The sequence below is a fragment of the Oncorhynchus kisutch genome, linkage group LG13 (assembly GCF_002021735.2).
Source record: "Oncorhynchus kisutch isolate 150728-3 linkage group LG13, Okis_V2, whole genome shotgun sequence".
Classification (NCBI taxonomy): domain Eukaryota; kingdom Metazoa; phylum Chordata; class Actinopteri; order Salmoniformes; family Salmonidae; genus Oncorhynchus; species Oncorhynchus kisutch.
This window is the reverse complement of record NC_034186.2, coordinates 22,317,134-22,342,287: the sequence shown is the minus strand read 5'-3', so window position 1 is coordinate 22,342,287 and position 25,154 is coordinate 22,317,134. Positions and strand designations below refer to the sequence as shown.

Below are 25,154 nucleotides of genomic sequence, written 5' to 3'. Positions count from 1 at the left end.
GGGCTCTCATTCTCTGAGTAAGACATTTAAGTGTGTTAACCCTTGCAAGGCTGCCAGCCCAGATTGCATCCCTAGCCGTATCCTGGCTGGAGTGTTTACGGACATATTCAATCTCTCTCTATCCCAGTCAGCTATCCCCATTTGCTTCAAGATGTCCACCATTGTTCCTGTATCCAAGAAAGCAAAGGCAACTGAAATAAATGACTAATCGCATATCACTTCCACCTTATCTGACACCCTAGACCAATTTCCATTTGCATACCGACCCAAAAGACCCACAGACGATGCAATCGTCATCACATTGCGCACTGCTCTATCCCATCTGGACAAGAGGAATACCTATGTAAGAATGCTATTCATTGACTACAGCTCAGCCTTCAACACCGTAGTACCCTCCAAGCTCATCATTAAGCTAGGGACCCTGGTCTGAACCACGTGCAACTGGGTCCTGGACTTCCTGAGGGGCCGGTCCCTGGTATTGAAGGTAGGAAACCTCACCTCCACTACACTGATCCTCAACACAGGGGCCCCACAGCCCCCTCCTGTACTCCCTGTTCACTCTGCCTCCAACTCAATCATCAAGTTTGTAGACGACACAACAGTAGTAGGCCTGATTACCAACAATGACGAGACAGCCTACAGGGAGGACGTGAGGGACCTTGCGGAGTGGTTCCAGGAAAATAACCTCTCCGTCAACTTCAACAAAACAAAAAGCTGATTGTGGACTCCAGGAGACAGCAGGGAAGCAGTGAAGAAGGTGAAAAGCTTCAAGTTCCAAGGCATACACATCACTGACATGGTCTGAAATGGTCCACCCACACAGATAGTGTGGTGAAGAAGGCGCAACAGCGCAACTTCAATCTCAGGAGGCTGAAGATATTTTGCCCCTAATTTCGCCCCTAAGACTCTTACAAATTTTGACAGATGGCCATTGAGAGCATCCTATCAGGCTGTATCACTGCCTGGTATCCCGCTCTCCAGAGGGTGGTGCAGTCTGCCCAACGCATCACCGGGGGCAAACTACCTGCCCTCCAGGACACCTACAGCACCCGATGTCACATGAAGGCCGAAAAGATTATCAAGGACATCAACCACCTGAGCCAAGGCCTGTTACCCCCGCTATCATCCAATAGGCGAGGTCAGAACAGGAGCATCAAAGCTCAGACCGACGGACTAAAAAACAGCTTCTATCTCAAGGCCATCAGACTGTTAAATAGCCATCACTCGCCAGCCTCCACCTAATACTCTGCCCTGAACTTAGTCACTCACAAGCCAGCTACCACCTGGTTACTCAACCCTGCACCTTAGAGGCTGCTGCCCCATGTACATAGACATGGAACACTGGTCACTTTAATAATGTAACACTGGTCACTTTAATAATATTTAAATACTGTTTTACTCATTTCATATGTATATACTGTATTCTAGTCAATGCCATCCCTCAACTATTGTGGTATATATATACTAATCTATTCTAGGTATTCTACAGATATACTAAATATTCTATCCTTATACTGTCCATAATGTCTATACATCCTATCACATGTACACATACATACAGTACCAGTCAAAGGTTTGGACACATCTACTAATACATGGCTTTTTCTTTATTTTTTACTATTTTCTACAGTGCCTTGCCAAAGTATTCATCCCCCTTGGTGTTTTTCCTATTTTGTTGCATTGCAACCTGTAATTAAAATATATTTTTTATTTGGATGTAATGTAATAGACATACACAAAATAGTCCAAATTGGTGAAGTGAAATGAAAATAATTAAAAAAATGTGAAGGAAAAAAAAACACGGAAAAGTGGTGCGTGCATATGTATTCACCCACTTTGCTATGAAGCCCCTCAATAAGATCTGGTCCAACCAATTACCTTCTGAAGTCACCTAATTAGTTAGATTGCACACAGGTGGACTTTATTTAAGTGTCACATGATCTGTCACATGATCTCAGTATATTTTCACCTGTTCTGAAAGGCCCCAGAGTCTGCAACACCACTAAGCAAGGGGCAACACCACTATGCAAGGGCAACACCACTATGCAAGGGCCACCACCACAAAGCAAAGGCCACCACCACTAAGCAAGGGCCACCACCACTAAGCAAGGGCCACCACCACTAAGCAAGGGCCACCACCACTAAGCAAGGGCCACCACCACTAAGCAAGGGCCACCACCACTAAGCAAGGGCCACCACCACTAAGCAAGGGCCACCACCACTAAGCAAGGGCCACCACCACTAAGCAAGGGCCACCACCACCAAGCAAGCGGCACCATGAAGACCAAGGAGCTCTCCAAACAGGTCAGGGACAAAGTTGTGGAGAAGTACAGATCAGGGTTGGGTTATAAAAAAAATCTGAAACTTTGAACATCCCACAGAGCACCATTAAATCGATTATTGAAAGAATATGGCACCACAACGAACCTGCCAAGAGAAGGCCGCCCACCAATACTCGTGGACAAGGCAAGGAGGGCATTAATCAGAGGCAACAAAGAGACCAAAGATAACCCTGAAGGTGCTGCAAAGATCCACAGTGGAGATTGGAGTATCTGTCCATAGGACCACTTGAAGCCGTACACTCCACAGAGCTGGACTTTATGGAAGAGGGGCCAGAAAAAAAGCCATTGCTTAACTTCTTATGGCTGGGGGCAGTACTGTGAGTAGCTTGGGTGAATAAGGTGCCCAGAGTAAACTGCCTGCTACTCAGGCCCAGAAGCTAAGATATTCATATCAATCAGCTCTTATTCTCTCCTCCTTCACAGTAGAAGCCCGAAACAAGGTTCTAAAGACTGTTGACATCTAGTGGAAGCCGTAGGACGTGCAATATGACCCCATAGACACTATATATTGGATAGGCAAAGACTACAAACCTCAGATTTCCCACTTCCTGGTTGGATTTTTTTCTCAGGTTTTTGCCTGCCATATGAGTTCTGTTATACTCACAGACATCATTCAAACAGTTTTAGAAACTTCAGAGTGGTCTATCCAAATCTACTAATAATATGCATATCTTAGCTTCTTAGCCTTGAAGAATGCAAAAAGCCCAGTGGCTAGATGTGACAAGCTTATAGAGACATACCCCAAGACACTTACAGCTGTAAAAGGTGGCTCTACAAAGTATTGACTTTGGGGGTTGAATAGTTATGCACGCTCAAGTTCTGTTTTTTTGTTTTATTTCTTGTTCTTTTCACAAGAGAAAATATTTTGCATCTTCAAAGTGGTAGGCATGTTGTATTTATAAAATGATACAAACCCCCCAAATAACCATTTTAATTCCAGGTTGTAAGGCAACAAAATGCCAAGGGGGTGAATACTTTTGTAGAATAATAATGAAGAGATCAGAACTAACACACATGGAATCATGTCGTAACCAAAAGTGTTAAACAAATGTAAATATTTTATACTTGAGATTCTTCAAAGTAGCCACCCTTGATGACAGCTTTGCACACTCTCAGCCAGCTTCATGAGGTAGTCACCTGGGATGCATTTCAATTAACAGGTGTGCCTTGGTCAAAATTACACAAATTAACTTTTAACAAGAAAGAGAGTGATGGAGTGCTGCATCATATGACCTAGCCTCCACAATCACACAACCTCAACCAAATTGAGATGGTTTAGGATGTAACAGAATTTCTAGTAGCAAGGATCAGACCAATGTGCAGCGTGGTAAGTGTCCATAATGATATATTTAATAAATCAACAAAATAACAAAAGTACAAACAAACAACCGAAACAGTGCCGTATGGTGAAAACACTAACACAGGATACAACCACCCACAAAACACAATAGAAAACAGGCTACCTAAATATGGCTCCCAAACAGAGACAACGACCGACACCTGCCTCTGATTGAGCACCACACTAGGCCAAACACATAGAAATATAACAACAGAACAAAACATAGAAAACAACAGAATGCCCGCCCCAACTCACGTCCTGACCAACTAAAATAAAGAAATAAAAAAGGAACTAAGGTCAGAACGTGACAGTACCCCCCCCAAAGGTGCGCCCCCCAAAGGTGCGGACTCCGGCCGCAAAACCTGAACCTATAGGGGACGGTCTGGGTGGGCATTTACCGCGGTGGCAGCTCTGGAGCGGGACGTGGACCTCACCCCACCATAGTCTCGGCCCACTTATGTGGCACCTAAGGAGTGGCGACCCTTGCCACTGACCCCGGATTGGGGACCCTAGCAACGGGTCCCAAATGGACGGGAGATTCCGGCAGCATCGGACAGGCAGGAGACTCCGGCAGCTCCGGAGTGAAAGGCGATTCCGGCAGCGCCAGAGTGACGGGCGATTCCGGCAGCTCCGGAGTAACGGACGGCCCTGGCAGCTCCTGACCGGCGGCTCTGGCAGCTCAGGACAGACTGGGGACTCTGGCAGCTCAGGACAGACGGGGGACTCTGGCAGCTCAGGACAGACGGGGGACTCTGGCAGCTCAGGACAGACGGGGGACTCTGGCAGCGCTGGACAGACGGGGGACTCTGGCAGCGCTGGACAGGAGGGGGACTCTGGCAGCGCTGGACAGGAGGGGGACTCTGGCAGCGCTGGACAGGAGGGAGCACCTGTAGGGAGAAAAGAGAGCGACAGCCTGGTGTGGGGGGCTCCCACCGGAGGACTGGTGCGTGGAGGAGGCACCGGATAGACCGGACCGTGGAGGCGCACTGGAGGTCTCAAGCACCGAGCCTGCACAACCCTACCTGGCTGGATACTCCCCGTAGCCAGGCCAGTGCGGTGAGGTGGAAAAGACAGCACTGGGCTGTGCTGGCGAACCGGGGACACCATGCGTAGGGCTGGTGCCATGTACCCCGGCCCGAGGAGACTCACTGGAGACCAGATGCGCTGAGCTGGCTTCATGGCACCTGGCTCGATGCCCACTCTAGCCCGGCCGATACAAGGCGCTGCGCTGTAACGCACCAGGCCATGCCTGCGCACCGGGGACACCGTGCACCACACGGCATAACACGGTGCCTGCCCGGTCCACCTCTCCACAGTAAGCACGGGGAGTTGGCGCAGGTCTCCTACCTGACTTAGCCACACTCCCCGTGTGCCCCCCCCCCCCCCCCCCCATACAGTTTTGGGGCTCCCTCTCGTCCCAGTCGCGCTGCCGTGCTGCCTCCTCATATCGCTGCCTCTCAGCTTTCGCTGCCTCCAGCTCTGCCTTGGGGTGGTGATATTCCCCAGCCTGTGCCCAGGGTCCCTTGCCGTCCAGAATCTCCTCCCATGTCCATGAGTCCCGAGATTTCTGCTGCTGCCCGTTACCACGCTGCTTGGTCCTTGAGTATTGGGTGGTTCTATAACGGAATTCCTCTTCTTCAGATGAGTAGCAAGGATCAGACCAATGTGCAGCGTGGTAAGTTTCCATAATGATATATTTAATATCAACAGAACACTGAACAAAATAACAAAGGTACAAATAAACACCCGAAACAGTCCCGTATGGTGAAAACACAGGATACAACCACCCACAAAACACAATAGAAAACAGGCTACCTAAATATGGCTCCCAATCAGAGACAACGACTGACACCTGCCTCTGATTGAGAACCATACTAGGCCAAACACATAGAAATATAACAACAGAACAAAACATAGAAAACAACAGAATGCCCACCCCAACTCACGCCCTGACCAACTAAAATAAAGACATAAAAAAGGAACTAAGGCCAGAACGTGACATGGGATGAGTTGGACAGCAGAGTGAAGGAAAAGCAGCCAACAAGTGCTCAGCATATGTGGGAACTCCTTCAAGACTGTTGGAAAAGCATTCCAGGTGAAGCTGGTTGAGAGAATGCCAATAGTGTGCAAAGATGTCATCAAAGCCAAGGTTGGCTACTTTGAAGAATCTCAAATATAAAATATTTAACACGTTTTTGGTTACTACATGATTCCATATGTGTTATTTCATAGTTTTGATGTCTTCACTATTATTCTACGATGTAGAAAATAGTACAAATTTATATATATATATATATATTATATATATATATAAAATAAAGAAAAACCCTGGAATGAGTAGGTGTGTCCAAACTTTTGACTGGTACTGTATATATATATATATATAATATATATATATAATATATATATATATATATATATATATATATATATATATATATATATATATATATATATATATATATATATATATATATATATAATATATATATTATATATATATATATATATATATAATATATATATATATATATATATATATATTATATATATATATATATATATATATATATATATATATATATATATATATATATATATATATATATATATATATATATATATATATATATATATATATATATATATATATATATATATATATATATATATATATATATATATATATATATATATATATATAATATATATATATATATATATATATATATATATATATATATAATATATATATATATATATATATATATATATATATATTATATAATATATATATATAATATAATATATATATATATAATATATATATATATATTATATATATTATATATATATATATATATATATACACACACACACAAATCTAAAAGTTAAATAATTGAATTAAAAAATATATAACTATTAAGATGAGCAATGTCGGAGTCGTAATATTTCTATATTTCTTAATTCCATTATTTTACTTTGATGTGTGTATTGTTGTGAATTGATAGATATTACTGCACTGTTGGAGCAAGGAACACAAGCATTTTGCTACACCCTAAATAACATCTGCTAAATATGTGTACGTGACCAATAGAATTTGATTTGATTTTGACATAATGCTGTAATGTGTAATGGAGCCATTACTCCACTCCACTCCACTCCTGGCAGTAACTGTGATATTGTCTTGCATTGAAAGATAGGAGACCTATTAACGACTATCTATCTGGATGTTGATGAAGTTGAACGTGCTGTCGGTTCGGTTTCTAAAGGACCAGTGGGGAGTGAAACAGTGAAGGAAGGAGTGAAGCATGGCTTCAATGGATCAATCACACAACATCCCTGGAGGAGCCCTGGACTTCCAACAGCCAGCCTCCCTACTACAGTAACTCTACTGACTGGTTGAGAGGAGATGAGGCCCCCAATGTCTGCTTTTGCTCAAGACACCTCTTCACAGTTTTTTCCACTTACAGCTCATAGTTATCAAGGAACATCTCACATTCCCTAAACCCATTAATGCCTTCGACAGTTTAGTTTACTACAAACTTTGCTGCTCAGAAGAGATTTTCCTATAGACACAAGTTGAGGAGCAAGACCCCTATCATCTTACTTAACAGCAGCTTGAAGAGTTAAGTAGGAGATAATATGATAAATGGATCCCTCTCGTGTATTTGACTAAACCTGCTTGAAGACTTGAATAGCAAGAAACAGTCCCATGTTTGATCTCTTCAGTCTACAAATGTTGTTCTTGTTTCATCAACTTCGGTACAACTCTGCCACTTCCCTCTTTTTCTCAGAGTGCACAGGACTAGTCTATCAGGCCTCAAATATGGCAGCAGGCCAACACACAAGCTAGCAATCAGAACAGCGATCCCTCACAAACCTACTACACATTTCCATCAGTCACTTCTTCCTCACTCCACTGACTCTGGGCTCATGGTCAAATAAGAAAAGTGACAAGCAAGGAAAGCAAGGTGCCAGATTACAAAATAAAGTCTATGTGCAACTGGTCAAGTCTATGTGCACCTGAAGGTTGGCTAGTGGAACTGAGAAGTCAGAAAAAAGAGAGTGTGTGCTCTGCTACTCTATGGCCTCCATTAAGAATGACTGACTGAGTAGGAACCCCTTAATTAAGGTTTAGTGGGGAAGAAAAGGCCTGTCACAAGGCAAAGAAAATATACAGTTAGTGAAATTAGGTGTAAAAGTCCCCAGGCATTCTAAACGAGAATGTGGCACACATTCTCCCACTTTGATATATGGTTTCACCTGAAATGTATGTATGGTTTCACCTGGTTATCCTACAGAAAGGACAGCCAAAGATACCTTTATGGTTCTAGGTACCACCTTTTTCCATACTGTCCCTCTAACAGTAAAACACACCTTCTCCCACTTTGATGTAGATGTCCAGGGCAATCTTGAGTTCGGAGAAGGAGGTAACGGCTCTGTACTTCTTGGTGGCCCAGTTGAGGAGGTGCTCGTTGCCATGGGGAAGTACCTCCTTCTGAACATAACAGTGGAGGGAGAAGTTCCCTGGAGGGAAGTGGACATCAGATCCCCCAGATACCTGGAGGAAGGAGAGATACAACAATGTTATAGACAGTCAGTAAGAGAGACACCATGGCTTTACAGGCAGACATACAGTGCACTTTTCATCAAGAGACATAACCCTGAGACATGGCTGTAGTGTGTTAGGAGTCATACTGTAGGAGTCTACAGCTATGTATCAGCACTACACAAGACACAGGGAATTGGACCACTGAGGTTTCAGATAGCTGGAGGGTTGAGAGACACAATGAGATTACAGACAGACACTGTACATCAGAAGAAATAGCCCCAAGACATGGCTGTAGGCTGCTATGGCATTACAGTAGGTGTAATAAGACTCATAGTCAGTTATAGGAGTCTACAGCCTTGTCTCAGGGCTAAAGGAACCACAGAGGAACATCACTTTGCCAGTGAGAGAAAAGAGCTGAAGGTAAGGATTCCACAGAATGACTGTGATACAGTAGGTTTCTGTATGACACTATGGCCCGGTTACCCAGACACAGATAAAACCTAGTCCTGGACTAAATAGCAAGCTCAATGAGCTTGTCTAGAACAAGGCTTAATTAGTGTCGAAAAAACCTGACCCTCGCTGGAACATTTGAAAATTGTGGGAGGCAACCCAGCTGTCTAGAGAGACTAAGGCTTAATCAGTGTGTGGGAAACCGGTGCTAAGAGACTACCTAAAGCATTATGGACCTAGGGAGACAAAACACAGAGATACCATAGGAACAGTAATATGGTGTGGGGATTTACAGTATCGGTATATCTAGTCCAGAGAGCAATAAGCATTGATTTAATATCATAGGGATGATTTTTGATAGTCTAATCTACATGAAATAACTTTAGATGACTTTTAGCAGTCTCCATTTCAGCTACTGAAGGAAATACATGTATAGAGTTACTGAGGACATAAAATGGTAAGCTACCACAAGGTAGCTGTGATTTACTGTTCAGAAGCTGTATTTTCTATTGGGCTCATGGTTTTCAAGACTTTCACTCACAACGACTTCTTCGTTGATAAAGATATGCACATAAAACTCAATTCTGTATTGATATGTTCATCCACTTTTTGGGAAAATAACAAATTCGAGACAATAAAAGTAAAGGCCTGCCTAGAGGCAAACAAAAAAAGAGATGAACAGACCTTTCCAAATTTAAAACTTCCATCTAAACTTTGCGCAAACACATCTTTCACACCATCCCCATTCATTATTTTAAGACCTCTCGCAATGTTCTCTTCTTATTTTCACACAAGGTCCCCTTGCACAATAAGGTGTCTGGTTTCTACTGTTTATATAACCTGTTATTGTGCGTAAGCAGTGTGCAGGGATTTATCAAAATGGCAGCAAACACCTAGAGTAGTATGGAGCTGTCTGTCATGAATGTAGCTAGCAGATACACACACGCACGTGATTGCATATGCACAAACACTTATCTGTCTTCATCATAGGTAACACATGTGCAAGATGCGCGTGTCTGTGTATGCATGCTCACACACACACACACACACACAATAACTCAGAGGTACAAAAGAAAGAGACAACTTTTATCAATGCAGTATGTTTGTTTGGCGTTGCCATTGGGGATCATCTCAAAGTAGATCATTTTGCCATATTAGAGCCGGCTGAGAGTGGGATGATACAATGAGACGCAGCCTAAGCCTAGGTAGGTAAAAAAGTGTGAGAGCACAAAACCCAGCTGTAATATGCAGAGTCAAAGAAGAAGAAAATGTGAGCTGAGCCCACAATGAAATGCTGGTTTGTCTTCTGGCAGAAAGGGAAGGAGGGATTGAGGAAAGGATGGAGAGAAAGAGAGAAACTTGGCATGTGTGAGTGTGTGTGTGCATAGAACAGGGAGCAGAGAAAGAGAGAGAAGTAGAGAGAAAGCGAGACCATCCCTTTTGGTTCTGAATGGACCTCGACCCATATGCTTCATTTCAGAGGGATAAACATTCACATGCACTGAAAAACCTACTACGGACTGTAGTACAACTGTGAGCAGGGCTGAGCATCCCAGGCCAGTCGGCGGCTCCAACACACAGTCTCGTCTAGATAGCCTACCTCATTATATTTCATACTTGTCATTCTTATTACCAAGGCCTCCAATGTAAAGTGGGGGGCAGCTGACAACATGCTGCCTGGCAGGCCAAATTAAAACATTAACTCATAGAACTATACTGATAGAGCGTAGTGCTGAATGGACCATTTCCCTTAAGCGTAGGTGGACATATAGGATCATTACGATCATTCACACTTTGTTGCCTTCCCCAGATTTTGGTTAATAGGAATTTTCCAAAGAGGGGGGAGAGGAAAGCAAAAACACAAGAATCTACTGCAACGTTAGTTAATTTTTCAGATCATGGTGTCCATTTGTTTGTGTGAAAATTTGTTACATTATCTCTTATCTCTCCATTCCTATTTGGAGCTCCAGACAGAGAGGTTCTCCATTCCCCAAACACACACACACACGCACGTACACAAACACCAACACTAGCCAACACTATCTGCAACATCTGCCTGACCCCTGGCCTCTCCTCTCTATGTTCCTGGCATTGTCACCACAGATAATAAATTCCAAAACCAGGGAGACGAACACTGTCGAAGAATTCACCGCTACGTAGATATTTATTTTTAGCAATAACGTTTACTAAGACTATGGCAGGAAGGAAAGGAAAAGTTAAGTGGAGAAAGATGGAGCACCGTGCCATTGCCTGACTGCCTCACCTAAGCTATCAAATGTGAAATAGAGCAATGGAGGAACGCTGAACAAAGAGAGGGAAGGAGGAAGAGGAGGAGGAAGGGGTTTACTTTGGGAAACCTTCCCAAGCTCAGCAAAGTTTATCAATTTAATTGTGGAAATATGACTGTAATTAGTCTTAAAGAATTAGTGGGGGAAGCCTGAAACCCCAAATTAGCTACAGGCCTTTACATGGTGATTTGACACCTCAATAATATGATATGGGAATATGAAAGAAGAGACTCGGAGAGACCCACTTTGGGACTCGACCAGTTAGCTGAGGGAAAGAGAGAGAGAAAGAAAGAGAGAGAGGAGGGATTTTGAGATTTTAATAAAATGGAATATATGAGTAATGTTTTTATCAAAGACTTTTGAAGAAAGTAATTGCCACTAGCATCCACTTTTACAAGAACACAAACTGTGAAGCCAGCACTTGCATGAGAACTGCTTGAAAATGTAAAAGCAATGCTATTCTTAATTTTTCCACTCCCAGAGTATCAACAATACTTCAACGTAGTGCTATATGCATAGACATCAATGACTGACACAATGGGACGATTAACTCAATGATTCATACAATACACAGAACATACATTTTTGTCTTTATATTGTCCCTACTGTCATAGGCATGTACGCTACTTCTTATCACCCCGTTCTCCCTGAAAAGAGAAGAGGAGGATATGACTAAACGTGCAGAGAGAGAAAGGGCCTTATTCCTAAACTTTATCCCTGAACACATAAATCATTGTTGTTTATATTTCCTCTGCTCACAAACAGACCCAGACAGACAGACAAACAGACTATCTTAGTCCTGGGCTCGCTGTATCATATGACTTAACACCTAACGCACCCAAGCATGGCCTGTCTGTCTGTCTGGCCTCTTTCTGTCGGTCTGGAATCAGCTCAGGTCTGCACTCAGAGGTGAGCGCCGGGGAACTTTGCAAAGCCAAAAGATAACCTCATTCTACCTAACTGAGCATGGAGTTAATCTCCAATGAGGAGTTCTTGGGCAGTTCAAAGCCAAATATAAGGGTACTTGAGTATAACCAGGGATGGAACTCTAGTCTGGAACATTTTCTACAAGCCCAATATGAAAAATACTAGCCTCTGGCAAGCGTGCTAGCCTAATTTCCATGGGTATAACACAATTGGAAGGGTCATATCTGTTGAAAAAGCATTTGGCATCCTCAACTGTTCAGCAGAACATGCAACGTGACACAATTAAATACTACCCACACTTTCAAAGAGATTTTTTGACAATCCACTCATGTCTACCTAACAGCCATAGAGAGCTAAGCCTGCTTACTGTACCATTGGTCCCTTGCTTCTCTCCGCAAAGTTTAAAACCCAACAATAACATGTGCATGCTGCCCAGTACCCTGCATGGTCTGTGGCGTTTTAAAAGCATATTTGCCTGTGGTTGGTTTCCTGGCCTCTCTGCCTATGTGAGTGAGTCTAGATATTACTTCCATATGTGCCAGTTGTGGTGAGGGGAGAGGAGAGACGCCATGCCAAATGTTTTATATTCATTATCAGAGTGCTGCAATCCTACTACCTAAGCAACACCCACAGTAAAGCACAACCTGAGAAAACACCATGTCTGTTTGGAGAGACAGAGAGGGGATGTGAGATAATAGGAGCGTGCTCTAATGCAGATTATATAAATGTGATAAATGCTTTTGTGGGTGATTTGATCTGCTCTCTCAAGACTGGCTCCTGGATAGCTAATCAAACTCTGTGTGTGTGTGTGTGTGTGTGTGTGTGTGTGTGTGTGTGTGTGTGTGTGTGTGTGTGTGTGTGTGTGTGTGTGTGTGTGTGTGTGTGTGTGTGTGTGTGTGTGTGTGTGTGTGTGTGTGTGTGTGTGTGTGTGTGTGTGTGTGTGTGTGTGTACTGGCAGGGAGCGCTGTTGTGTAGAAAACAACACCATCTGTCTCTGCATCAAAGCCAATATTGGGCTGGCCATGGTTCCAATTAACAATTACATAGATCGAGAGAGAGAGAGAGATAGATGAAAGAAAGAGATACAGAGAAAGACCGAGACATAGAAAGATAGATGAGTAGAGAAAAGAAAGAAAGAGAGCGAGCGAGAACAACACAGAGAGAAGAAGATAGAGAGAGAGACAGAGAGAGCGAGAGAAAAAGAGAACAAAGAGAACGAGATTTGCACATCATAACACACTGTACATAGCCATAATAGGACATTTGAAATGTGTCTATTCCTTTGAAACTTGTGAGTATAATGTTAATGAGTATAATGTAATTTTTTTTTGTTTATTTCACTTTTGTTTATTATTTATTTCACTTGCTTTGGCAATGTAAACATATTTCCCATGCCAATAAAGCCCTTTGAATTGAATTGAATGGGAGAGAGAGGGGGAGAGGGATTTAAAGAGAGACAAAAAGGAAAAAGATAGAGATTTAAATCAAATCAAATGATATTTGTCACATTGGCCGAATACAACATGTGTAGACCTTACAGTGAAATGCTTACATACAAGCCCTTAACCAACAATGCTTACATACAAGCCCTTAACCAACCATGCTTACATACAAGCCCTTAACCAACCATGCTTACATAAAAGCCCTTAACCAACAATGCAGTTTTAAGAAAAAATAAGTGTTAAGAAAGTGTTTAATAAATAAACTGAAGTAAACAATAAATAAATAAAAAGGAAAACAATGAAGAAAATATAAAAATAACTAATAATTAATGAGCAACAATAAAATAACAGTAACAAGGCTATATACAGGGGGAACCGGTAGGTTCTATGTGCGGGGGCACAGGTTAGTCGAGGTAATATATACATGTAGGTAGAGGTAAAGTGACTATGCATTGATAATAAACAGAGAGTAGCAGCAACGTAAAAATGGGGGGGGGGGGGGTCAATGCAAATAGTCTGGGTAGCCATTTGGTTAACTGTTCAGGAGTCTTATGGCTTGGGGGTCGACGTTAAGAAACATTTTGGACCTAGAAGAGAAGCTCCTGTACTGCTCCTGTACCGCATGACACTAGGGTGGCGAAGTTATGGCAATTTTTAGGGCCATCCTCTGACACAGCCTGGTATAGAGATCCTACCCTCTGTAGTGCCTTGAGGTCGGAGGCCGAGCAGTTGCCATACCAGGCGGTGATGCTCTCGATGGTGCAGCTGTATCATTTTTTGAGGGTCTGAGAACCCATGCCAAATCTTTTCAGTCTCCTGAGGGGGAAAAGGCGTTTCGTGCCCTCTTCATGACAGCCCCATTGATGAGAATGGGGGAGTGCTCGGCCTTCCTTGCTCACATTGAGGGAGAGGTTGTTATCCTGGCACCACACTGTCAGGTCTCTGACCTCCTTTCATCTTTGTCTGTAATCAGGCCTACCACTGTTGTGTCATCGGCAAACTTAATGATGGTGTTGGAGTCGTGCTTGGCCATGCAGTCATGGGTGAACAGGGAGTACAGGTGGGGACTGAGCACGCACCCCTTAGGGGCCCCCGCGTTGAAGATCAGCGTGGCAGATGTGTTGTTACCTACCCTTACCACATGGGGGCGGCTCGTCAGTCCAGGATCCAGTTGCAGAGGGAGGTGTGTGTGGTCCCAGGGTCCTTAGCTTAGTGATGAGCTTTGTGGGCACTATGGTGTTGAACGATGAACTGTAGTCAATGAACAGCATTCTCACATAGATGTTCCTTTTGTCCAGGTGGGAAAGGGCAATATAGAGTGCAATAGAGGTTGCGTCATCTATGGATCTGTTGGTGCGGTATGCAAATTGGAGTGGGTCTAGGGTGTCTGGGAGGATGCTGTTGATGTGAGCCATGCCCACCCTTTCAAAGCTCTTCATGACTACAGACATGTGTGCTACGGATCGGTAGTCATTTAGGCAGGTTCCCTTGGTGTTCTTGGGCACAGGGACTATGGTGGTCTGCTTGAAACATGTTGGTATTACAGACTCGGTCAGGGACAGGTTGAAAATGTCAGTGAAGACACTTGCCAATTGGTCAGGGCATGCTCGGAGTACACGTCTTGGTAATCCGTCTGGCCCTGGGCCTTATGAATGTTGACCTCTATAGAGAGAGTGATCACACAGTCGTCCGGAACTGCTGGTGCTCTCATTCAGTGTTGCATGCCTCGAAGCATGCATAGAAGTAATTTAGCTCGTCTGGTAGGCTTGTGTCACTGGGCAGCTCACAGCTGTGCTTCCCTTTGTAGTCTGTAACAGTTTGCAAGCCCTGCCACATCTGGCGAGCTTTAGAGCCGGTGTAGTAGGATTCAATCTTAGTCCTGTATTGCCTGTTTGATGGTTCGTAGGAAGGCATAGCGGGATTTCTAATAAGCTTCCTGGTCAGAGTCCCACCCCTTGAAATTGGCAGCTCTACCCTTTAGCTCAGTGCGGATATTACCTGTAATCCATGGCTTCTGGTTGGGGTATGTACGTATGGTCACTGTGGGGACGACGTCATCAATGCACTTATTGATGAAGCCAGTGACTGATGTGGTGTACTCCTCAATGCCATCGGAATAATCCAGGAACATATTCCAGTCTGTGCTAGAAAAACACTCCTGTAGCATAGCATCTGCGTCATCTGACCACTTCCGTATGTATTGGTACTTCGTGCTTTAGTTGTTGCTTGTGAATAGGAATCAGGAAGATAGATTTATGCTCATATTTGCCAAATGGAGGGAGAGCTTTGTATGCATCTCTGTGTGTGGAGTAAAGGTGATCTATAGTTTTTTTCCCTCTTGTTGCACATGTAACATGCTGGTAGAAATGAGGTAAAATGGATTTAAGTTTGCCTGCATTAAAGTCCCCGGCCACTAGGAGCGTCACCTCTGCATGAGCATTGTCTTGTTTTCTTATGGCCTTATAAAGCTTGTTGAGTGTGGTCTTATTGCCAGCATCGGTTTGTGGTGGTAAATAGACAGCTACAGCTAAAGTATAGATGAAAAATAGTAAATAGTGTGGTCTACAGCTTATCTACCTCAGGCGAGCAAAACCTCAAGACTTCATTCATATTATATTTCGTGCACCAGCTGTTATTGAAAAATAGAAAGACCACCAACCCTTGTTTTACCAGAGACAGCTGTTCTATCTTGCCGATGCACGGAGAACCCAGCCATCTCTATGTTATCCATGTTGTCGTTCAGACACAACTCAGTGAAACATAAGATATTACAGGTAATGTCCCGTTGGTAGGATAGGCTTAAATCAGATCTCATCCAGTTTATTATCCAATGATTGCATGTTGGCTAATAGGACTGATAGTAGAGGCGGGTTACTCACTCGCCATCTGATTCTTACAAGGCACCCTGACCTATGACCATTATACAGTACCTCTGTCTCTTCTTCATGCGAATGACGGGGATTTGGGCCTTGTCCGGTGTCTGAAGTAAATCCTTCGCATTAGACTCATTAAAGAAACAATCTTTGTTCAGTACGAGGTGAGTAATCGCTGTTCTGATATCCAGAAGCTCTTTTCGGTCATAAGAGAATAAGTTACACATAACGTGGAAAAAACACACACAATAGCACAATTGGTTTACGAGCCCGTAAAACGGCAGCCATCTCCTCTGGCGTCATTAATCAATTTACACACCAAGTTCAAATAATGTAATAAAAGAAAGAAAAGAGAGGGAAAATGAGGAAGACTTGGCAAACAGAGAAAGAGCACATTCCAACATCTAAACTTTACAATGTTGCTCCATCAAAAGGCCAGAGAGAACAGAGATGTGTTTCAGATGAAACTAGTCAAACAAAGAGGCACGATAACACCATATGCAATAGAGACACAGACAAAGTCATACAGCCAACTTCCCTAAAGACATGGAAACATGCCCTCTTTCGGATTGTAATTGTCCCCTCCTGAAATTACATTGGCTTGATTTGCTGTGTCCATCTTTCATTTCATGTTAGAATTGGTATTCTTTCATTACTCAGTACTTCTGATTGACAGGGAGTGTTGCGGAGCATGTTTACCAACAGAATGTCTGGATTTTAAAAGGCTGGAGGTTAGGAGGGTGCAGTGGGCCAACAGCAACAGTGTGTTTACCAGACAGAGCAGGGCTAAACTGCAACGGTTCCAGGGCCCATCTGTGTCTGTCTGTGGACCCTAGAATGGGGGACCAGGAAACGAGGCCTTGGCAGAGCTGATCAAGTTTGTGTGTGTTTGTGTTTGTCTGTGTGTGTGTGTGTGTGTGTGTGTGTGTAGCAGGGCTGATGCATGGCCCATTAGCCCCAGGAAACAAGCTCTCTAATGGGGGAACAGCGTAAAGAAGGTCTGGGTCGAGGTGTTACTATAGTTTCTATTACTCCATATATCCACCACACAGCACCTTCTCTCTAACTCTCTGGAAGCTGCTAGCTGTCTCCACTAGCTCAGCCCTCACAGTGTCATAGTGTTTGTGTCAGACAGACAGTCAGACCAGTGAGAGTATGATGAGGCAAGTGTGGCTCTAGTCATGAGGATGGTGCTTTAAGCAGGGGAGATGTGGCTGCATGCAGTATGATGGGGTTTCTCCTCCTCCTCCTCTTCCTCCTCCTCCTCCACATCCTCCTACAGGACAAACAGGCAGAGTGAAACACCGACAGTGTGCGGGACAGGAAGAGTGGGTGTACATCCTTTCTTTCACCCTGTCCCGTCTCGTTGTCCAGTCATTGTGTGTCTGGGTTCCATGGTGGCATGTTAACGAGGCGTCCCGGTGGAGCTAACCTGAATCTGAGGAGAGCAGAGGCTCCTGGGTACCTGAACCTGAGGAGAGCAGAGGCTCCTGGGTACCTGAACCTGAGGAGAGCAGAGGCTCCTGGGTACCTGAACCTGAGGAGAGCAGAGGCTCCTGGGTACCTGAAACTGAGGCAGGCAGAGGCTCCTGGGAATCTGATTATGGCTAAGTGCAGACAGGCTAACAGATAGGATGTACAAGGCAACTCGATCTGCGCACAGCCAGAGGGCCTGGAGCTGTCACTCAAACACACAACCCAACACTTACCTTACTTTGCCATAGCTAAGGACCAGAGTGGAAGACCACAGACAGACAGCTAATCTGGTACAGTCACTTCATTGTTAGAGTGAATGTGTCTGAATAGGACTCACATATGACTCACATGTATATGTGTAGCTTGCCAAGGCCATTAAGAAAATCTCACAAACTATTTAGATGAAAATGACAAAATCTGTTTATGTGAATATATGATACTGAGGGTACATTAAAGTATCCCTGAACAGTAGAACTGTCACCAGGGAGGAGTCCTATCCCCTTCCCTCTTCACAGTGGGAAAGATCTCATGTCTAACAAATCAAATCAAATTATATTGGTCACATACACATGGTTAGCAGATGTTAATGTGAGTGAAATGCTTGTGCTTCTAGTTCCGACCGTGCAGTAATACAGTAATATCTAACAAGTAATCTAACAATTTCACAACAACTACCTTATACCCACAAGTGTAAAGGAATGATTAAGAATATGTACATACAGTGGGGCAAAAAAGTATTTAGTCAGCCACCAATTGTGCAAGTTCTCCCACTTAAAAAGATGAGAGAGGCCTGTAATTTTCATCATAGGTACACTTCAACTATGACAGATAAAATCTGAAAAAAAATCCAGAAAATCACATTGTAGGAATTTTAATTTATTTATTTGCAAATTATGGTGGAAAATAAGTATTTGGTCACCTACAAACAAGCAAGATTTCTGTCTCTCACAGACCTGCTTCTTCTTCTTTAAGAGGCTCCTCTGTCCTCCACTCGTTACCTGTATTAATGGCACCTGTTTGAACTTGTTATCAATATAAAAGACACCTGTCCACAACCTCAAACAGTCACACTCCAAACTCCACTATGGCCAAGTCCAAAGAGCTGTCAAAGGACACCAGAAACAAAATTGTAGACCTGCACCAGACTGGGAAGACTGAATCTGCAATAGGTAAGCAGCTTGGTTTGAAGAAATCAACTGTGGGAGCAATTATTAGGAAATGGAAGACATACAAGACCACTGATAATCTCCCTCGATCTGGGGCTCCACGCAAGATCTCACCCCGTGGGGTCAAAATGATCACAAGAACGGTGAGCAAAAATCCCAGAACCACATGGGGGGACCTAGTGAATGACCTGGAGCGAGCTGGGAACAAAGTAACAAAGCCTACCATCAGTAACACACTACTCCGCCAGGGACTCAAATCCTGCAGTGCCAGACGTGTCCCCCTGCTTAAGCCAGTACATGTCCAGGCCCCTCTGAAGTTTGCTAGAGAGCATTTGGATGATCCAGAAGAAGATTGGGAGAATGTCATTGGTCAGATGAAACCAAAATATAACTTTTTGGTAAAAACTCAACTCGTCGTGTTTGGAGGACAAAGAATGCTGAGTTGCATCCAAAGCACACCATACCTACTGTGAAGCATGGGGGTGGAAACATGCTTTGGGGCTGTTTTTCTGCAAAGGGACCAGGACGACTGATCTGTGTAAAGGAAAGAATGAATGGGGCCATGTATCGTGAGATTTTGAGTGAAAACCTTCCATCAGCAAGGGCATTGAAGATGAAACGTAGCTGGGTGTTTCAGCATGACAATGATCCCAAACACACCGCCCGGGCAACTAAGGAATGGCTTCGTAAGAAGCATTTCAAGGTCCTGGAGTGGCTTAGCCAGTCTCCAGATCTCAACACCATAGAAAATCTTTGAAGGGAGTTGAAAGGCCGTGTTGCCCAGCAACAGCCCCAAAACATCACTGCTCTAGAGGAGATCTGCATGGAGGAATGGGCCAAAATACCAGCAACAGTGTGTGAAAACCTTGTGAAGACTTACAGAAAACATTTGACCTCTGTCATTGCCAACAAAGTATTGAGATAAACTTTTGTTATTGACCAAATACTTATTTTCCACCATAATTTGCAAATAAATTCATAAAAATCCTACAATGTGATTTTCTGACACCACACTCTGAGGGCCCTCACCTCCTCCCTATAGGCCGTCCCGTCACTGTTGGTAATCAAGCCTACCACTGTAGTGTTGTCTGCAAACTTGATGATTGAGTGCATGGCCACACAGTCATGGGTGAAAAGGGAGTACGGGAGAGGGCTGAGAACACACCCTTGTGGGGCCCCAGTGTTGAGGATCACGGGGTGGAGATGTTGTTTCCTACCCTCACCAACTGGGGCGGCCAGTCAGAAAGTCCAGGACCCAGTTGCACAGGGCGGGGTCGAGACCCAGGGTCTCGAGCTTGATGACATGTTTGGGGGTTACTATCGTATTAAATGTTGAGCTGTAATAGATGAACAGCATTCTTACATAGGTATTCCTCTTGTCCAGATGGGTTAGGGCAGTGTGCAGTGTGGTTGCGATTGCGTCATCTGTGGACCTATTGGGGCGGTAAGCAAATTGGAGTGGGTCTAGAGTGTCAGGTAGGGTGGAGGTGATATGATCCTTGACTAGTCTCTCAAAGCACCTCATGATGACAGAAGTGAGTGCTTCGGGGAAATAGTCGTTTAGCTCAGTTACCTTAGCTTTCTCGGGAACAGGAACAATGGATGGCCCTCTTGAAGCATGTGGAAACAGCAGACTGGGATAGGGATTGATTGAATATGTCCCAAAACACCAGCCAGCTGGTCTGCGCATGCTCTGAGGACGCGGCTGGGGATGCCATCTGGGCCGGCATCCTTGCCAAGGTTAACATGTTTAAATTGTTTTATTCACGTTGGCCTTGGTGAAGGAGAGCCCGCAGGTTTTGGTAGCGGGCCGTGTCAGTGGCACTGCATTGTCCTCAAAACGAGCAAAGAAGTTGTTTAGTTTGTATGGGAGCAAGACGTCAGTGTCCACGACGGGGCTGGTATTCTTTTTGTAGTCCGTGATTGACTGTAGACTCTGCCACATACATCTCGTGTCTGAGCTGTTGAATTGCGACTCTACTTTGTCTCTATACTAACGCTTAGCTTGTTTGATTGCCTTGCAGAGGGAATAGCTACACTGTTTGTATTTGGTCATGTTTCCGGTCGCCTTGCCATGATTAAAAGCAGTGGTTTTGCGCGAATGCTGCCATCAATCCACGGTTTCTGGTTGGCGAAGGATTTAATGGTCACCGTGGGTACCACATCACCGATGCACTTGCTAATAAACTCACTCACCGAATCAACGTATACATCAATGCTAACCGAAACATATCCCAGTCTACGTGATCGAAGCAATGTTGAAGCGTGGAATCAGATTGGTTGGACCAGCGTTGAATAGACCTGAGCACGGGAGTTTCCTGTTTGAGTTTCTGTCTATAGTCTAGGAGCAACAAAATGGAGTCGTGGTCAGATTTGCCGAAAGGAGTGCGAGGGAGGGCTTTGTATGCGTCGCGGAAGTTAGAGTAGCAATGATCCAGGGTGTTGCCAGCCCGGGTCGCACATTCAATATGCTGATCAAATTTAGGGAGCCTTGTTTTCAGATTAGCCTTGTTAAAATCCCCAGCTACAATAAATGCAGGTGTCCAATTCCTCTATGTAAACTGGTTTCCAGTTTACATAGAGTCCAATGAAGTTCTTTCAGGGCCGTTGAGGTGTCTGCTTGGGGGGATATACACGGCTGTAATTATGATCGTAGAGAATTCTCTTGGTAGATAATGCGGTCGGCATTTGATCGTAAGGAATTCTAGGTCAGGTGAACAAAAGGACTTGAGTTCCTGTATGTTGTTATGATCACACCACGACTCGTTAATCATAAGGCATACACCCCCTCCCTTCTTCTTACGAGAGAGATGTTTGTTTCTGTCGGCGTGATGCATGAAGAAACCCGGGTGGCTTTACCGACTCTGATAATGTATCCCGAGTGAGCCATGTTTCCGTGAAACAAAGAATGTTACAATCTCTGATGTCACTCTGGAAGGCAACTCTTGCTCGAATTTCATCTACCTTGTTGTCAAGAGACTGGACATTGGCGAGTAGTATACTCGGGAGCGGTGTGCGGTGTGCCCGTCTACGGAGCCTGACCAGAAGACCGCTCCTTCTGCCCCTTCTGCGGCACCGTTATTTTGGGTCGCCTACTGGGATCCAATCCATTGTCCTGGATGGTGGTCCAAACAGAGGATCCGCTTCGGCAAAGTCGTATTCCTGTTCGTAATGTTGGTAAGTTGACGTTGCTCCAATAGTTCCTCCCGGCTGTATGTAATAAGACTTAAGATTTCCTGGGGTAACAGTGTAAGATATACACGTTAGATACACTATAGCATAAAGCCTAGTACTGTACTGTAGGCTGTGGGCTGGGCTTCATGACTGTTGTCAGCTGTTATATGTCTGATGAGAAGACTCTGTTGACCTGCTAATGGCTCCCTCCGAGACCGCGTCCCAAATTACACCTTATTCCCATATAGTGTACTACTTTTGATCAGAGCCCAGACTACGTATAGGTAATATGTTTCCATTTGGGACACAGCCCCCGAGAAGACTGGCTCTAACTGCATGTAGAATTACAGCTCTAAAAACAGAAGCAGCCTGGATGCACATTCATCTGAATAAACTACGTCAATCTGACATGGAAATATTTCCACTTAGTACAGGAAATAACTCAATTAAAAAGGGAGCCTGGTATGTAGGTTGTTATGCTGTGTGATGTATTCACTAGGGATGTCCGAGTGAAAACTGAGTCTGTGGTTAAGACAGATGGGTCTGTTGTATATCTGGGTTCAAATACTATTTCAAATATTTCTAATTATTTTAGCATTTGCTTTTGCCTGCCTGGAGCGACAGATGGGAAGGGTTTTCATTTTTGCACCTATTCTATTGGTTCCATTGTGCCTGGCAAACTCAATCAAGCCCAGCTGATGTATTTGAAATGATTTCAAATAGTGTTTGAACCCAGGTCCGGTCTGTGATATGGCTAAATAATGGTTTCTCTGCTCAAAGTGGATGGATGTTAGCACGTCAGCTAGGTAGCTTCACATGATGACGGAGTTCTCGCTCTTCTCATTGCCGAAGGAGACCAAGTTCTTTTCACTGCCGAACTTCGGATTTCAGGCTAAGCCTCTCTCTGAAAGACTGAATTTGGCTATATCTGTTGTAAATGTAAAATGTTTTAGCTGTAAAGGATTTAGGTTGTGGCTTTATTGCTGAAGCTCAGCTCTCTCAGTGATCAAAATAAAGATGGCTTAATATATTTTTGAAAGACCTGTGCGTGTGCGGTGCGCGTCAATGAGTGTCTGTTTGTGTGTGTGTTCGTGCATGAATGCGTGCATGTGTGTTGTGTGTGCATTTATGTGGGTGTGCCCATGCATCTGTATGGGCTCTGGTTTTCATGGTAGGATGTTTTGCATGCAATGAGAACACATAACCACCACATCTGGAAATAATATGGAGTATGAATACCATTCTTGCAGAATGCTATGGTGTTAACTCACATTTGACAATGATTATTTCAAAAGAACTGCAAGCTACATGAAAGTTTTCACAGCATATATGTAAATGTAGGTGTTGAGTGTACAGATCCAGACAGGCTTACAGTGTAGAGCAGCATGGTGAGTTAAACCATGTACATGTAGGCCTGTTGCTCTCATTTCTCTCAGATGTTCTCATGTGATACCCCACTGTAAGGTGTGCGTGTTTTTGTGATGGAAGGGAGGGAAGATGGGAGGGGAGGGAGCGATTATCAGTCAGACTGGAAAACAATAATGTTGTTAGGGACTGCAGTGCCAACCAAGCTCACCGACCCTGGTGTGACTATGACCGTAGCTGTTGGCAAGACAGCATAAAGTACATGTCAACCTATATCCCATCATTTGGCAGGTAAACCAGTCTCCTAATCACTTGAGGGTTGATATCAATGATGTCCTAAAGCAGTGGTGCGTTAGTCATCAAAGTGGTACAGGTTTGTCACTGATTATTAGAGTTTACAGCGAGAGGATGTGGAAAGTGTGAGTGTCTGCACAATGTAAAGAAGAGCCTGTCCCCATGGGTAAACCACTGCTGCACATTACACACTAACTACTGCCATACAGACATTAACGTCTCGCCACAGGACATGTGGGAGGGTGTGTGTCTGTGTGCGTGTCTGTGTCTGTGCGTGCCTGTGTGCCTGTGTCAAATCAAATTTTATTTGTCACATACACATGGTTAGCAGATGTTAATGCGAGTGTAGCGAAATGCTTGTGCTTCTAGTTCCAACCATGCAATAATGTCTAACAAGTAATCTAACAATTTCACAACAACTACCTTATACACACAAGTGTAAAGGAATGATTAAGAATATGTACATATAAATATATGGATGAGCGATGGCTGAACGACATAGGCAAGATGCAGTAGATGGTATAGAGTACAGTATATACATATGAGATGAGTAATGTAGGGTATGTAAACATTATATAAAGTAGCATTGTTTAAAGTGACTAGTGATACATTTATTACATCCAATTTTTTATTATTAAAGTGGCTAGAGATTTGAGTCAGTATGTTGGCAGCAGCCACTCAATGTTGGTGATGGCTGTTTAACAGTCTGATGGCCTTGAGATAGAAGCTGTTTAACCAGTCTCTTGGTCCCAGCTTTGTACTGACCTCGCCTTCTGGATGATAGCGGGGTGAACAGGCAGTGGCTCAGGTGGTTGTTGTCCTTGATGATCTTTTTGGTCTTCCTGTGACATTGGCTGGTGTAGGTGTCCTGGAGAGCAGGTAGTTTGACCCCGGTGATGCGTTGTGCAGACCTCACTACCCTCTGGAGAGCCTAACGGTTGTGGGCGGAGCAGTTGCATTGTGCATCTGTAAAAGTTTGTGAGTGATTTTGGTGACAATTTCTTCAGCCTCCTGAGGTTGAAGAGGCACTGTTGCGCCTTCTTCACCACGCTGTCTGTGTGGGTGGACCATTTCAGTTTGTCTGTGATGTGTACGCCGAGGAACTTAAAACTTTCCACCTTCTCCACTACTGTCCCGTCGATGTGGATAGGGGGCTGCTCCCTCTGCTGTTTCCTGAAGTCCACGATCATCTCCTTTGTTTTGTTGACGTTGAGTGCGAGGTTATTTTCCTGACACCACACTCTGAGGGCCCTCACCTCCTCCCTGTAGGCCGTCTCGTCGTTGATTGGTAATCAAGCCTACCACTGTAGTGTTGTCTGCAAACTTGATGATTGAGTTGGATGCGTGCATGGCCACGCAGTCATGGGTGAAAAGGGAGTACAGGAGTGGGCTGAGAATGCACCCTTGTTGTTTCCTACCCTCACCAACTGGGGGCGGCCAGTCAGAAAGTCCAGGACCCAGGT

The 25,154-nt window shown here is 44.1% G+C and overlaps 1 protein-coding gene across 1 annotated transcript in view; it reads right to left on the bottom strand.

Moving 5' to 3' along the window:
• The window catches only part of LOC109903012 (transforming growth factor beta receptor type 3), a 148,020-nt gene that overhangs the window by 51,703 nt on the left and 71,163 nt on the right, over window positions 1–25,154 (bottom strand). Inside the window, exon 5 of the mRNA XM_031785775.1 lies at window positions 8,062–8,245. Within this exon, the coding sequence (XP_031641635.1) occupies window positions 8,062–8,245 (184 nt within the window). The remainder of the gene's footprint in view (window positions 1–8,061; window positions 8,246–25,154) is intronic.